The 16,561-nt window shown below is 41.7% G+C and overlaps 1 protein-coding gene across 5 annotated transcripts in view; it reads left to right on the top strand.

Moving 5' to 3' along the window:
- Positions 1-16,561, top strand: part of LOC102696061 (nucleolar protein 4) — a 116,372-nt gene that overhangs the window by 6,569 nt on the left and 93,242 nt on the right. For all 5 annotated transcript variants that reach the window (XM_006633939.3, XM_006633938.3, XM_015353531.2 and 2 more), the window contains exons 2-4: positions 8,556-8,705; positions 14,985-15,096; positions 16,095-16,207. In XM_006633939.3, coding sequence (XP_006634002.2) covers positions 8,556-8,705; positions 14,985-15,096; positions 16,095-16,207 — 375 coding nt within the window. The remainder of the gene's footprint in view (positions 1-8,555; positions 8,706-14,984; positions 15,097-16,094; positions 16,208-16,561) is intronic.

Genomic DNA, 16,561 nt, shown 5'->3' with positions numbered 1-16,561 from the left:
TGGGAGACCTCCTGGGAAAAACTAAGGCTGCTTAGAAGAGGTGTTAGTGGGGCCAGCAGGGGGCACTCACCCTGCGGTCTGTGTGGGTCCTAATGCCCCAGTATGGTGACGGGGACACTATACTGTAAACAGGCGCCGTCCTTCAGATGAGACGTAAAACTGAGGTCCTGATTCTCTGTGGTCATTAAAAATCCAAGGGCGTTTCTCGAAAAGACTAGGGGTGTAACCCCGGCGTCCTGGCCAAATTTCCCATTGGCCTTTACCAGTCATGGCCCCCTAATAATCCCCGTCTATGAACTGGCTTCATTGCTCTGTTCTCCTCCCCACTGAGAGCTGGTGTGTGGTGAGTGTACTGGTGCACTATGGCTGCTGTCGTTTCCTCCAGGTGGGGCTGGACACTGGTGGTGCTGGAGGGGAGTCCCCATTACCTGTAAAGCGCTTTGAGTGTGTTATTAAAATTTCCTTGAGATCTTCACAGTATACCTTGCAATGGACTGGTGTCCTGTCTTGTGTGAGCAGTGCCTCTCTCCCTGTCCCTGCAGATGTTCGAATTCAAGCACATAGTGCACTAATGCACCACTGCCTAGACAACAGATACCTGAGCTGTGCTGAAATACTGGGTCCCCTGCTGTAGAGCAGTTCTACACTGTCTGCACCTCAGAGTGCAGTGATGTCATTTCTGCAACCGGCTCTGTGCGTGAGACCAGTCACACTTGTACAGTACTATCTGCCACGAGGGCAGTTACAATACATTCTTCTTTTAAGAGGACTCTGGGTCTTTATAAACGCAAGACTTCTCCTGGGATGCAGAAATATTAAAAATCAGAAGCACGGGATTGTTTAAAACAAAACAGTAAATATAAATCGATTCTAGTTATTTGTAGAATGCAGTCACTTTTCTGCTGGTACCAGAAGAGACAGATTGCTTCCTGGTTGTACTTGTTGCTTTTTCTGAGAGTGTACAATACCTCTGGAAATGTCTTTTTTTCTGTATACGTCTAGTTTGAAAACTGCAACAAATGAAACAAAATGGAAAGTACTTTTTGTGGGCACTAATCATTAGGTTACAAAACCAATGACACATCTCTAGAAATATACAGTACATGCAGTTTGTCTGGCAGATTATTACATTTGAAGATATTTTGTGCTGTTTGGACACTGTTGCCTAACTCTACGTGACAATACAGCTGTTGGTGTTTCATTTTAACGCTTACCTTTGAAAAACAAATCTTTCTGTTTCTCCTGTCAGATGTCCTTGCTCGATCCAGTTTAAACTGGACGTGTGATCTTTTGAAGGCCAGTTGCACTTCGTACAATAATGAATGAAGTGACCGTGACACGGTTGACTTAAATAATCAACATCTGTTGTGTGATGAATTCTCAGCATAGGTTTTAGTGTAACACATTTCTAAACTTTCTTCTTAAATGCCCCTCCAGTTTAGAACACGGTGTGATGCTTTTCTGTTTCTCTGTGTTCTCTCCTGCCTGTCTTGCAAATGACTTCACCAAAGCTAAAATGTATGCAAAATATGTCTCCACCAAACACAAACAGGAGTTCATTAAATGTTTTTATTTTTAACATTGTTCAAACCAAAGAGAAAGAACTCCGATGCATTAAACGTTATGAGCTGATGTGTAGCGTAATCTGAATGTAAACTGTTCTTGTTAGAACATGGCAGCAATTGTGGCTGTGAGCTCTGCATTGATTTTATTAGCAGTGTATAGGTTAGAGGACAGCTTATAACCCTGCTGGCACACAGACACAAGAGTTAAGACAGCCTCTATTTAAATCTTATTTTGTTAGGCTACTCTGACAAATTGTATTGACCTTTGGATTTGGAAAAGATATCTCAAATGTGAGCTAGGAAATGGTACAGTATATTCGCTTTGTAATTTATATTAATTATCTAGATTGTGGTAGTGTCAGTAAACTAGTTTCCAGGTTTGCTGTCACTATCCAAACAGGAGGATTAGCAAACATTGTAGAAGCTGCAAAGGAAATTCAGAAGGATTTTCACAAAATGCAAGACAGGGCAAACAATCCTGGCAGATGACATTTCATGAAATGTAGAGTGTTGCATGCAGGTAGCAAAGAAATCAGATCTGAGACTGAGCTTCAGGACGTTATTTACGAAAATAATACTTTTTCATAGTTCACTTTTATTTTCCCAGAAAGGGTTGTACAGTAGGTGTCTGGCTACACAGCCATGTTGTCGAACCTGATATCCTGGCTTCTTTCAAGAAACGCAGGCATGAGATTCCTAGATTATTCAACTACAAACTACTGTACAAACAATCCCAAGATTTCCAACCTTATGATCTTAGCTGTTTTAAATTTGTATTTTTTCTGGGTTTCACAGGACATTAGAACATACTTTAAGTGGCTCTGTTGGGGTGGTGGTTGTTGGGTGCCTGTTTATGTCAAAAACAAAACAAAGCAGTTTTTGTCCCTGATGATATTTAGCTGCTGTAATTTGACCATGCCATTCTGTCTGAAGCTTTGTCTTACAGGCAAATCATAAGACCAGGCGCACTGTGATCATTTCTGTATGCCCTGTGGATAATTGCTCTGCATAAACTGTCCTCTTGAATAAGTGCCTACTTTGGGATGCTGTCAGAGATATTCAGTTGCCTGTCTCAATTCCCAGATAAATAAAGAGTTTTTTAACCTTGGATTAAAACACTATTCCTTGACATCTTTTGGTGTGCCAAACAAAGGCAGTAATTTTTTTCACACGGTGTGAAACAGAGATATTATTGACATAGGACAAAAAATCCTTCTTCCTCTTAAATGAGGGAGAACAATTAAATTAAATGCAGGGTATATCTTACTAAATCAACACAATTGACCATGCATAACAGACTCCCAAATCCAGAAACTTAAAAATGTACTAGTGTCCAACATTGTTTTTCTGCCCACTATAATTTAAAATTTTCTGTTAGTGAAATTGAGTATGCAATACAGAGTGAGCGTGACATGTTTGACAATTTTTACAACTGTGGTTGTTTCTGTAAAATAAAGAACTACAATACTGCTGAGCAATGCTTATCTTACTCGCTCCATATAAAAAAAACACATCATTTCCTTTTATATGGAGTAAATCGTGATCTAGTGTACCGAAAAATGAAAAGAGCTTTATAAAATTTCCTCTTATTCAATCTATATTGCAATAAAGTAGCACACCATACAGTGAGTGCTGTAGATAATAAAAAATGTTATGTACACAGGCTTTGTCTGGACCACACAATGCTGTAAGTTTGTAAGGATGAGCATTGCATTTGTTTTGAAAATAATAGGGTGTACAAATGGTATTTTGATTTGAAAGACTCAATTAGAAAGATTTCAATTAATCAAGGGTTTCGTGGTCAGGAATTCCTACAGTTAAAGTTGGGGGATCTCACACTTTTTCTGGCACTGACCTGCCACTCCATTCTATAGCTCAAGAACCCCGAACCAAGGAAATGTACAGTATGAACATAATGGCGAAAGTACTCATTTACATGAAATACCGTAACAAGATCTCCGTTCTGGAATATGGTGTATGAAGGGAATGGGCCAGTGTGGGACAGGAGGGAACAAGAGGAGGAGCAGGCAGAGTCTCTCCAGATGTCAGATGTGGTTGTTGTTGTTTGCCCTGCGTGTGGTTCCCTATTGCAGTTTGCATTAGGAATGCCATTACAATTTCAACACAAATATCATGACACATAACACATTTAAGTTACTTTGGTGTATGCTTCAGCTGTGCTATGTTTCACGTCTGCATTTTAAAAATTGTTTTTATTATAGATGGAACCACATAAAGAGTGCTATATACTGTAAGTGCATGTACCAGACTGAACTGGACAGAAAAAAGTCAAAGGTCTGATATAGGACATAGGAGACTGATAAGACATTATCATATACTTAAGAAAGATATACTTAAGAAAGTACAGTGATAATGGAGGACACCACACAGAGTAAAGGGGTACCACACAGTGATACACCATAAAGACTTCAGCCTTAGAAAAAACAATATATGTGAAAAAAATTAAGACAAGAAATGACATGAATTCTGGACCTGGGGTGCTATTTTCCCAGAAGTCAGTTAACCTACCAGTATGGGTCTGGACTGTGGGAGGACACCGGAGCACCCTGAGGAAATCTATACAAACACAAACAAACGCCACACAGATAGCTACCCAGGACTTGAGCAAAGGACCCCAAAGCTGTGAGGCAGCAATGCTAATGACAGGCCATTAATAGTAATAAAGTTAATACACATGATAAAATTCACAGAGCCCCACAGAGTGCTCTACTCAGGATTTTCCCGTTGTGAATATTGAGCTACTGAAGGCATGAAAGAGGGAGCTGGCATCTATGGTAACTGCAGTAATAAAGGTCAACCTGAATCATCTCTACTCTGCTGGGTTTAAAAACATGACAACAGTCCCCCCCTCCCGAGTTGTCAGTGATAGAGTTTTCACAGAAACAGGTGGACTGAAAAGCCCTCGACTAACTGCCATTGTGCTTAACACAGTGCAGCCACACAACACCGACTGGGAAACAGCCACTGTATGCAGCACCAAGTGGTAACACAGCCCAGAGCATCACAGTGTAGAGTGACGATAAAGCTCATTATTACTCAATACCTTGCACACAAAAGCATCAAATAAAGAGCTGAAATGAAACAAAACCAGAGTAAAAAATGAGGGGTGTTAAAACCTGTTTTTTTCAATAAATATATGGCAATATCTTTTTACCAAGTGCATGTTTGGATATGTTTTGATGCAAGGTAATAAAAGAATGTAGGAACTTCTTTTGACCTCAAGAGTCGTACTTGTAGCTGTAATATCTTTTCTGACCTAAGAATGGTAACAAACTAGAAGAGGCCATAAGGCCCTTCTAGCCCATGAAGTAGTTAGTGTCACGACTATAGTCCCCCCTCCTTAAGGGTGCTCCAGCCCTTTCACTAAAGACTTCATTCCCTGCACCTGTTTCCCATTCCCTGCCCACCTTAAAAGCCAGGCGCTGACGCTCTTCCGGGCTCTGCATCTGATTTCCATATCGTGCGAGTCCGGGACCAGGAAGCGCCTGGTCCCGTTAAGGTTTTAACCCCTGTTCCTTGTCCCTGTCCGCCGGTTCCGACCCGGTCTTCGTGGTTTTTAATTCTTGTTCTGATGGATCTCCTGGTTTTGGACTTACTCGTGTGTTTTTGGATATTCCCTAAGGATTACTCTTGGATTGTTCGCCTCGGCCACACCTCCCCCGTGCACCAGCGCACCTTGGACACGCCCCCTTGTCTTCAGCCCCGTTTTCCTGCATGACGTTTCCCCTGTGTTCCCCCACTCCGTCGGACTGTGTTGTCCGCATAGGGTCCGGAAAGAACTGTTCGTTACAGTTAGTAGCTAATTGATTTGAGGCTCTCTTCCAGCCATTTCTTGAAAGAAGTCAATATTCTTAATGGGGTCTTTCATTAGACCTCAACTGGTGCATTGTACAATTTTAGCTTAATTTTCCTTCAGTGAAATTCCGTGTTTTTTACTAAATATCCCAAGATTTTGTTTGTTTTGTATTGCTCCACACATTGTCAACAAAATTATTAATCTTCTTCATTACAAACCTCGGAAAGATCGGTGTTTCCCATTTCTCTTAATCTAGTTTATGTTTTTATTCATTCGATTTAGTTTATGGTTTTTGCTACCTGCTTGTAATATTCTACAGTACACCTGTCTACATTAAACACTATCTGCCAGGTGTCTGCCCAGTCTTCCATTTAACTGCAAAGGAACAAGTAATAGGTTTATTCCAAGCTGAAAAAGTGGAGCCCTCTTCAGGTGTGTGAAGGCTCCACAGCCGAAACGTTGTGTTTTCTTTCTTCTCTTTTCAGCATGGAATAAACCTATTACTTGTTCCTTTGCAGCCTGTGCATGCTGACGCAGCTACCCACCTGAACTACTTCCATTTAACTGTATCTGTTTTTTTTATTTCATTGGCTGCTTCTGCAGCACTTGTTAATCTTCCGTTTTTGGTGTCACCTGCAAAGTTGACAAAGTTGATTTTCAGTACCAAACTCTCCTTCGGTGATCTTCACTATTTTTTAGAGAAGGGCTCTTTCTCCAATAAGTCAGTTGCTCAATTTTGTTTCCTTAAGGTGCTACCTGGTGGGTGTTTGTCGTTACAATTGGCAGAGTTTTTTGTGTAATGGCATTCAAGATTGCTGCACTTAAGAGCAGAACATGATGAGTAGGAAATTAAACTGGCTTTGAACCACATTCATTCAGCACAAAGACAACCACATCCCTTTTTGGGATTTTGTTTTTAAATTGACTTCTGATTCCAAAGCACTCGCCTTCCTTTTCTTGTGCGACTCTGCGTCTGTATCTGCGATGGTGCTTCCTTAGGGCTCTTTACTGTCATGATCCATGCTTTCGGCCAACAGGGGCTGCCAGTGGCTTGTAGGACCTCCAGAAGAAAAGCATCACTGATATAAGAGCCGTGGGCCTAGTATAGAGCTCTGTGGTACTCCACTAATTACATCACTGATAAAGAAGAGTAAGAGTAGTGGTCCTAGTACAGACCCCTGCGGTACTCCCCTTAGTGCATTAGCCCAAGAGACATTCACAGTCCAAGTTCTCAGTCCAAGCTCACACATTTCCCTAAATGCCTACCATCTTGAATTTGACCATTAATCTTTAGTTTTGAAAATTTTTAGCAAAAGCCTTGTGAAAATGGAAATATATTGTACTGTATGGTCTGTGTGTGCCCATGAATACCGTTGGTTGTTCACAGTTATAGGTAGTTAAGATCCCAAATTAACAGTATTAATCTGTTTCCTAGCTGTAACACCAATGAAAAAACAAATATTTTCCAACAGAAACCTTAATAAATTCTTAAGAAAGAGTCGCAGTCCGAAAAGCATTATAGATCAGAAGCTCTAGATTGATTTCTTTATGTGCCTTGGTTGTATTTTGAGGTATTTCTCAATTAAAATGCTGGCTTCACAGAAAAATAAAAACAGCAAACTTTAAAAAAAACTATTTGACTGAAGCTGTCATTCAAAGGGACTTGCACATTTAAACAGCTGGGTATTTTACTGGGGAGTTCTGAGTGAAGTACGTAGCCCCAGGGTGCAACAGCAATCCTTCTGCAATAAACATGACAGCATAACGAAAGCGAACTTAAATCGTTTCACCACAGTTCATTATAGTGAAGCAGCTGTGCCTCTGGATATTTGGAAGACGGACACTCTGGGGTTAGGTCTGCTGAAAGATAGCTGTGATGTGTGCCTACTTAAGGAAATAGGGGCTTTGTCTCGTATGGTGATTTCATGTGGCACCTGACCCCCACCTGAATATACCCTTCACCCCCATCTTTTGCCACTCTTCGGAGAAGCCTGTGAAAACCCAGGTCCCCTGCGTGTGCTCTATCTACTGTAGGAGTGGAACAGGGCCCTTGTGGAAGGCTGACCTTTGTCGCTGTGAACCTCGGTTCCAGTTCATTTGAACAATTCAGCTGTTGTCTTTCCTCTCTCGTTACCTCCAGGACTACAGCAAAGACAACATGGCCAGCCTTTGTTGCCTTCAACATCCCGAGAATCTAGTGAAGCAACAGTAGTAGCTTCATCACAGTTGCAATACACAAAAAGTCAAACCAATCCCAGCTGGTCTGGCAAGCAAAGACTAACAGGAGAACTGTATTTAACCAGCTCTTGCTCTGAGATGCTTTTTTGGTGGTTTGGCCTGGTATATTATATTGGTTAATGATGGGTAAACTATGACAATGCAGTGAGGTGAACAGTTGCATTGCTTACTTTATTTTTAATGGGGCACCTTCATGGGTTTTCAAGTACCATTCGAGGACACATGTTCAGATTTTGATCAATAGCTTGAAAAGACGCTGTTTGTTCTCCCCATACAGTAGGTCACTCAGTGCTTTTCTTACTTTCCGTACTTCAGTTTTAATCTGTTTAATTTTGTAAGCACAGTACAAAATGTTGCACAACACAACAACTTCTGACTGTTACACTATTCTATAACACAACAACTATACCATTGCAGAATATTACATTATACTATAACACAAGAACTACACCACTGCAGACTGTTACACTATACTACAACACACCTTTACCACTGTAGACTGTTACACCATACGACAACACAACAACACAACAACTACACCACGTCTGACTGTTACAGTATACTATAACACAACAACTATACTACTGCAGACGGTTACACTATACTATAACATAACAACTATACTACTGCAGACTGTTACACTATAATATAACACAACAACTACACCACTGCTGACTGTTGCACTATTCTGTAACACAACACTATACCGTAACACCGCTGTATCACTGCAGGCTGTTGTGCTAATACGCTGTTATGGCAAAGGTGCAGTTCTTGCAGTCTGTTGAAATTACTGTACATCTGCAAACCCAAAATGGGGGTAATTAGATATTATTTATAGTATTGTGAGAGCTTCAGCTTGGTATTTTTTCCCCGAATGAATATGAGCTTGTTGGTGTTTGCCATATAGCAATCAATATTTATTTCTTCCTTCACAGGATGGCGTAGGCATAGATGAGAAAGTATCCCTAAGACAAGTTGCTGTCGTTGAGGATTTCTTCGACATTATTTACTCCATGCACGTAGAAAATGGAACCAATGGGGAGAAAACGCGGAAGCATGCTGGTCAGAAGAGGACATACAAAGCGGTAAATTTCGAGCTTCAAGAAAACCTCTCTCTCTGCTCTTTAATGCATGCGGCTTCCCAGTGGTGCTGTCTCACAGGGCTTGGGTCCTGGTTGACTTTTGGCTTGGCTACCTTCTGTGTGTGATTTCTGTGTTAATGTCCTTTTTCTTCTGGTGCAGCAGTTTCTCTGGTGTCCCAAAGACATGGTGCACTGGCTAGACTAATGGATGTCTTTACATCGTCTGAGTGTGTGTGTGTCCTGCAATTAACTGCTATTACCTCCAGGCTTCAGGCTGCTGCAGGCTTTACCAGGAGTTAACTGCTTTCTGATAATATATTGATGTGGCGTTTTGTGAAGATTTCACAGGGTAAATGCTTAATTCCATGTAGTTTCAGAGCACCTTGATGTAAAAAAGGACATGGATGTCTTGCTACATTTGTAAGGATTTAATCTGTTTTACACTCTCTGAATATATTTTATGTATGTCCTTGAATGAAACTTGTGAAAACAGAACAAAACAATGCAAGAAGCAAAACTACAAAGAAAGATATGGCTGGTTCTCATGTGAAATGGTGATAATCTACGCGCTGATCCGTCTGTCAAGTTTGTGATTCACACAAGGCTTGGGGAACATCATATTAATTACAAGTGTATTCTGAGTGACTGCTTTGATCACAAGGTGTTACAAGTAGGAATGCGGTGCTTTGTGAAGTTGTACACTGAATACCCAAATTAGAAGAAGGCTCCATCAATTCCTGTCTGAAAGTGTTCAATGGTAATTCAGAGTAATTCAGAGGAGGAAGTGGAAGAGGCTCAATTGTTGTGGGGCCTCATCCTGAGATCTGGAAGGGAGCAGTCTGCGAGCAACACTGAAAGCCATTCATTGTGAAACCAACCATGAAGCTCCAGGCTGCAGCTCTGGGAAGAAGAATGAGTACAGCACAGACATGAGCCATGAGCAGCTAGTGAGGGCCTAAGGTTGTAATGAGCGGACAGAAATGTTCTGTCTACGGAAAAGCTTTCTCACACCTGCACACTCGTTTTCATTTCTGTGAGGAGCCTGTGGACTATGACCTTCACAGGGAACACAGAGTCTGTGGGCTATGATCTTCACAGAGGAACACAGAATCGGTGGACTATCATCAACACAGGGGAACACAGAGTCTTTGGACTATGATCTTCGCAGGGAACAGAGGGTCTGTGGACTATGATCAACACAGGGGAACACAGAGTCTGTGGACTGTGATGAACACAGGGGAACACAGAGCCTGAGGAATATGATCAACACAGAGTCTGTGGACTATGACCTTCATGGGGCAACACAGAGCCTGAGGAATATGATGTTCACAGGGAGCACAGAGTCTGTGGACTATGATCTTCACAGGGAGCACAGAGTCTGTGGACTATGATCAACACAGGGGAACACAGAGTCTTTGGACTATGAACTTTGCAGGGGAAGATAGAGTCTTCGGACTATGATCTTTGCAGGGAACACAGAGTCTGTGGACTGTGATCAATACAGGGGATCACAGAGTTTGTGGACTATGAACCTCACAGGGAACACAGAGCCTGAGGACTATGATCTGTACAGTATACCAGAGCAAATGGAATATGCTACAAGATGCCTCCTAAAAACCCTAAAATCACTCATAATTTTCCTTTTCCTAACATAATCCAAATAGGGTGCTTCGGTAACATGTGGTATCAGTTTCAAATGCTGCTTACAGTAAGTTTGTTTTTGCATAACATAGAAGCAAAGCATTCTGATAATATTTATGCAATTTATATGAGTGCTGTGTTAAGAATTCCTTATTTTATAGATTTGGGTGTCTTTGACTGTGCCCTGAATTCACTAACAGCCACTGAAGAACATATCTAATGGTTAAATACCTGTGTCGGTACTGGTTAGGTTGTGACGACTACCTGTTTATGTAATTTTTAATTTCAGTAACTATCTCAGTTATGAGTATGGCGATGATGAGTTTGATTAGTAATAATAGTTGCATTTGCATCCCCACTGTCTTTTATATAGTATTTGTGTTGTGGAATCACACAGATAATGTTTATTCAGTGTCTCAAAATGAAGACATTTTTGACTAAGGAAGTAGAATGTATTTTGATTGAAAACACAATGTAATCTTCATTCTATTACTGTACCTTCTTATTACTGGGCCTCCCACTGTGTATACAGGGCCACTAAATGGTTATGACAGTCTACCTCATGTCCCCATTCTGACATCATAACACCCTGTTACCTTACTAGCAAAACAGCCTCCCTTGAATGATTTTGTATTTTAGTTTTTTTTTTAATTAGTTAATAAGTTTGAATTTCTTATATAATACTGAGCTCTCGGACAATGATGAGCATCATGACTTCCATTCTTTTGTTAATCATGAGCATTCTGGTCCACTGACAAGCTTTTTTCTGGGAGTTCCTCACTGGTCCAAACCTAAGATTCAGTTCAGCTAATAGCGGCATACAGGTGAATCCCCATCTATTAGGGACAAAAAGGGTAGCTTGCATGCTTATTATTGTAACTCACATTATTTCCTGAGCCTGCTTATTAATGCACTAAAATTTTTATATCCTACCAGCTAAGCTTATTTTTATATATCATAAGTATAAATTGCTATTTACGTATTATGTATTTATTATTGGCTTTGGTATGCGTATTAATTGGTATGCTGTTGTGAATATGAAAGATATTTATCATTTTGAAGGGGTTTCTGAAGAGCTACAGTCTATAATTTAAAAAAATAATAACATTCCCATATCAGTAATGCATCACCTATTTTCACCCGTAATTGTTGATTATGCATCTAGAAGGCATTAGAGCTCATGTTTCATTTTTGATCTCCTAAATGACAAAAAGTGTGGTGTCTCATGGGTTTTAAGAAATGCGTGCTTAAAAGGCAAACAGGTTTGCTGGTTTTAATTACACTGGATGAGAGGTGCATTTTCACAAATGAAAAAGGAAGGGTGCTCTGGAAATGTTGCTGTAACATGAAGTGGTTAGGCATCAACGGTCTATCAATAGACTCCAGCAGCACAGTCAACCAAGAGGCGGCGAAACGTGTGACCACTCAGGAGGGACCACATGAGGGATGTTGTCTGTAAAGCAGCCCCTGTGGCTACAAATTGATTTGGACGTCATGAAAAAAAACACAAACCTAAACTCTGAGCTCATCAGATGTGCCAGAGCTCCTCCAATATCTTGCGTCCTGGGTGCAGCACTACATCCTGAGCGTCTGTATGGAAGACAAACCCCTGGATTTCATCCCAGTGCTCTAAAATCTCAAACAAGATGCAGAAACCAGGAGGCCAGCGTGAGAATACAATAATGCCTGCCACTACGTGGCCTGTTCTGTCAACGGCACAGCCTTCTTGACACGCTTGACACACTGTTTCGCTGGTCATTGGTGAATGGGCTGAACAGGGGCGACTGCTTACCCTGTGAAGTATTTCTCAGGGAAAAATGTAATAATGTAATAACTCCCAAATAACCCTCATCTAAGCCCAGTACGTCACGTAGTGCTATTACGGTAAGCAACCCGCAATCCAGTGAGCGCGCTGGAGCACTGATGCTTTTCGGGTCAGTCTCGGATTGAAACATCGTGATCTGACCTGCTCCGACACTTGACCCAGCAACGTGTTGTTTAGATGGGTACGTCTGCCACACGCCATCAAGTAACCCTCCTGGCTCGGGAGTTGTTTTTCAGGATGTGTGAAAGAGCACGCTTGTGATTTGTGTGCAAGACACCTGCCAGTCTCTTGGCACGCATGTGTTTTGATCTAACGATGGACGTCTGAACCAGGCCGCACCTGACATTCAAGCCCTCCTGTCAGACGAGCCTTTACAGTTTATGAAACAATGTTGCTCTGATTGTTTATTTAGAAGCTAGTGTCCAGAAAATGTTGCAGGAAAACTGCATAAGGAGATTAAGGTGCTTTATTATTGCTTACATTTAGTTCTGTTTTGAGATGAAATTAGATGATTTTTTTTCTGTTTTGATAATGTAATGTTGATTACTGGAAGAGGGAGAGGGTGAAAATGTGCAGTCATGTTCTTAAGGAGCTGTTGTACGTCTAAGGAACAATGATAAAAAACTGGAATAAAAATACAGGAGTATTTTATGTAATAAATATTTCTCACAGTACCTCCATAGGGAATACATTGAAATTAACAGCATTCAGACTAGCTGTTGTCCACAGTTCGTTGGCTACAATCACTAGAATCATTTCTCTACCCTTCGATGTGTTGGATAAATGACTACAGTGGGCATGGTGCCAGTAGTTATGCAGCCAGTGTTAAACAATGCTATTTTGAATTTGTCAAAGTTAAATTAAAACTTAAATCAACTACAATAACACCGATAAATGGCAAACCCAGAACTTGATTTATTGTTTTTTGCTGGTCAGAGCCATCTTCTTTCTATGAAATAAAATCCTGCAGAATTTTTTTTAAAAAAACTTCATTCAAAAAAAAACACACACACACATGAACTGGATCTTAAGTTGTGGTTCTGGATTTCAGACATGATGATGTTCCACATTTGCTTCAAGAGATTTTCCTGTGAGTGTAGAATTCCTTTTATCGCCTTTAACACTTGCATCGGAATGTGAATCACCCCAAACTTCTCCGGATTCGTTTATTTTAACCTTAATCCACTTGTTTCCCCAACCTTTCCTTCCCTACAGCGCTGTTTCGTTTCTTGTGCAATGTGCTCTTCATGAAAACTGGTAATAGTGGAAGTCTGGACTCAATGCTTCCCATAGAGAAACATGATAAGAAATAATGGCAGCTGCCCAGAAAGTGAAGTAGGTGAGCCGGTGAAAAATGAGTGCTTGCAATGGTGGCATTACCCTCTGGATGTGGAGTGGCGTTACTTTGGAAATGTTACTTGCAGGAACCGTTATGTCACACAGCTGGTATGCTGGCATTGCCGACACAATTGGACACCAGCCACTGGCCCAACTTTTTATGTTTAATTCTCCACCCACCACGCTGGAACCTCCAGTTGTTTCTGCACGGCTCGGGTGACAGCAGTGACTCTCATACTGCACCGGGAGAGTGAAGAGGAGCAGGACACATTTTCCCAGCCTGCCCTGCTGTGGATCCCTTCCTGCGCTGATAGTCGGCTAACTCCACGTCTCCTGACAGGACTGCAGGTGCCAAGCGGAGGAGCAGCGCGGCTCTTACTGACATGACTGCCAGCCAGCAGGCACCCAGGAGGGCACAGGAGCCTCCTCTGTGCCGAAAGAGCTGTCTGATTAATCCCAGATCTGCTTTGGTGGTGCTCTACTCACAGTGTGCTGGTCCCGGGGTGATATCAGTCACAGTCAGCTAGTGACCTCACCCAGCCAGGCTCAAACTTGCAATGTCTAGATCAAAGAGCTCAGCCTGCACTCAGACCAAGACCTTTTACTGCTGGAGCCACCTTGGGGCCCTCAGATTTCAGTTTTTGGTGATAAACAATGGCATTTAATTTCTGGGAAACCTAGTTTACAGAGCAGATTTACTGTTAGTCACTATTGAATTTTGATTACTTCCGGTTAGAAGATTAATATTTTCTGGATCCACTGAGATCGCACTCTCAGGACAGACTGACACCTTAGAAGTGTTACGAAGCGTCTTTCAGGACCCTATGCAGACGACACAATCCGGAAGGGAGTGAACACACACGGGGGAGGATGAGGAACAGGGCTGGTAGAGGAACTGGGGGGGGGGGGTGGATATGACGAAGGTGCTCTGGGGGGCGTGGTCCAGGCGAGTAGTCCAAAAGGGAGTCCAAAGGGAAGTCCAGTGCAGGCGAAGGTCCAAAGCCAGGTGATAAATCCAAGACGAACAACACAAAGTTATAAACTGGAGTGGAATCCGGCGAAGGGTCGGGGGGAAGAAAGGGGGAATGGAACCAGGCGCTCCAGGTCCCAGGCTCGGCTGGTTCAGGACACCCAGGAGGCGAATGCCACCCGAGCCGCGGACGTAGGGCGACTCGCTGATAGGCGTGTTCCAATGCAGAGCCCGGGACAGAGTGAGCGTCTGGCTTTTAAAGGTGGGCTGGAACAGGGAGCAGGAGCACAAAATCAACTAGAAAGTGAACGAGCCGGAGCGCCCTTAAGGAGGAGGGACTACAATCGTGACAAGAAGTTAGGGTATGATTTGCTTTGGGCTGTTTATAAGATGATGTGGAGATCTACAGTATTTTGTGGCTTTCTCAGTGTTTGGATGTTTGATGAGGTGTTTTTGTGCATGTGTTTTTTCTTGAGACAGAAACATCCTGATTTGCCATTTGATTTAGATTTCAGAGACTTACGCCTTCCTACCACGAGAAGCAGTGACACGGTTTCTAATGAGCTGTTCTGAATGTCAGAAGAGAATGCATTTAAATCCAGATGGAGGAGATCATAAAGGTAAATTTACTAGTGATTCAAAAGTACATTTTTTATCCTTTTGTTCTAAAATGACTTTATTTACTGAACAGAAACTCGATTATTAAACTTTGTGTGTTAAATATAGCAGCAAATTGTAAAATAAAATTTGGCAATACAGCTATTGCATTGTGTACTAATCAGTTTAAGAAACTACTTGTCTCATTAATGCAGGAAACGTTTGCAACACACTTATATTAAAATTAGTTTTTACTGGAAGGATGCTTAAAAATCAACAAAACATTACACAAAAACCAATGAACTGCATTTATATCTATATCTAATGTAAAGGAATAGTATTTCATCAAACCTAAAGGTGACATTTTTACAGCTATTTTTGTGGTTCCTTGGTAATTCAGTAAAACCTCAAATTTTATACTGTAATGGTTGATCACTTGTCCTAATTTCATACTAAGGCTATGATGATAATGAAAATTTCCAGGAGTTTGAAAAATAGAACTCTTAGAAGGAGCTTCAGGGTAATGGTGACATTTTAAGAACTCGCAGCATGATACAACAAGAACCAGTTGATATTATTTCCTATAATTCATTAAAGAATAGAAGATGGATACTTGAGAAGACAGTTGTGAGGAATCGGGGGAAAACAAACTGTTTCTACAATGAACAGCAACAGATTATATTCAACTGAATTCCATCTATCTACCCCTTCTTCCAATTCAGGGTAGCAGGGGAACCAGAGCCTATCCCAGCAAGCAACGGGCACAAGCCTAATTGGCCCTGGTGTGGGTGTGTCTGTGCTTGTGTGGGGCCTGTGATGGACTGGTGTCCTGTCCAGGGTGTACCCTGCCTTGTGCCTACAGTATGCCTTGCTGGGACAGGCTCCGGTTCCCCCGCGCCCCCGAATTGGAAGAAGCAGATAGAAAATGGAGGGATGGACATCGCAGACGTTACAGTAAGGAGTCTGCAATACAGTCTCTGCCCATTACAAATCACTCCGTGTGTCCTTTGCCCTTTTTTAGAAAACGGGAAACCGCCTACGTTGGTGACGAGTATAATTGACTATAACATGCCGATCACGATGGCCTACATGAAACACATGAAGCTCCAGCTGCTGAACTCCCAGAACGATGAGGTAAAAGAAGAGATTTACGCTGGGCTCCTGCATGCACAGAGAGAACTTTTGGATGGGTTTGAGTGATTGGGAGGGATTGAGAGGTGTGCAGCAGAACTGTTTGAGATGAGTCTTCGGAATGATACAGAAATCAGTCAGTTATGTTCATACTTATTCTTGAAAGGGGAAAGACTCCTAAAGTGCATTTTGCTATGATTTGTTTTTTCAGAAAAACATCTGCCTCAACAAGCTAGATACAATTTTTAAGGGAGGAATATAGACTGGATGATTTCTTACAAAAATACATTTCTTGTATCTTACGGAATTGAGAAAGATACCTAAAATTTTAGCCCAAAACTGTTGTGGGAGTATTCC

This window comes from Lepisosteus oculatus, chromosome 6 (genome assembly GCF_040954835.1).
Source record: "Lepisosteus oculatus isolate fLepOcu1 chromosome 6, fLepOcu1.hap2, whole genome shotgun sequence".
Classification (NCBI taxonomy): Eukaryota; Metazoa; Chordata; class Actinopteri; order Semionotiformes; family Lepisosteidae; genus Lepisosteus; species Lepisosteus oculatus.
Note: the sequence above shows the minus strand (reverse complement) of the source record. Positions and strands in the feature narration are given on the sequence as shown.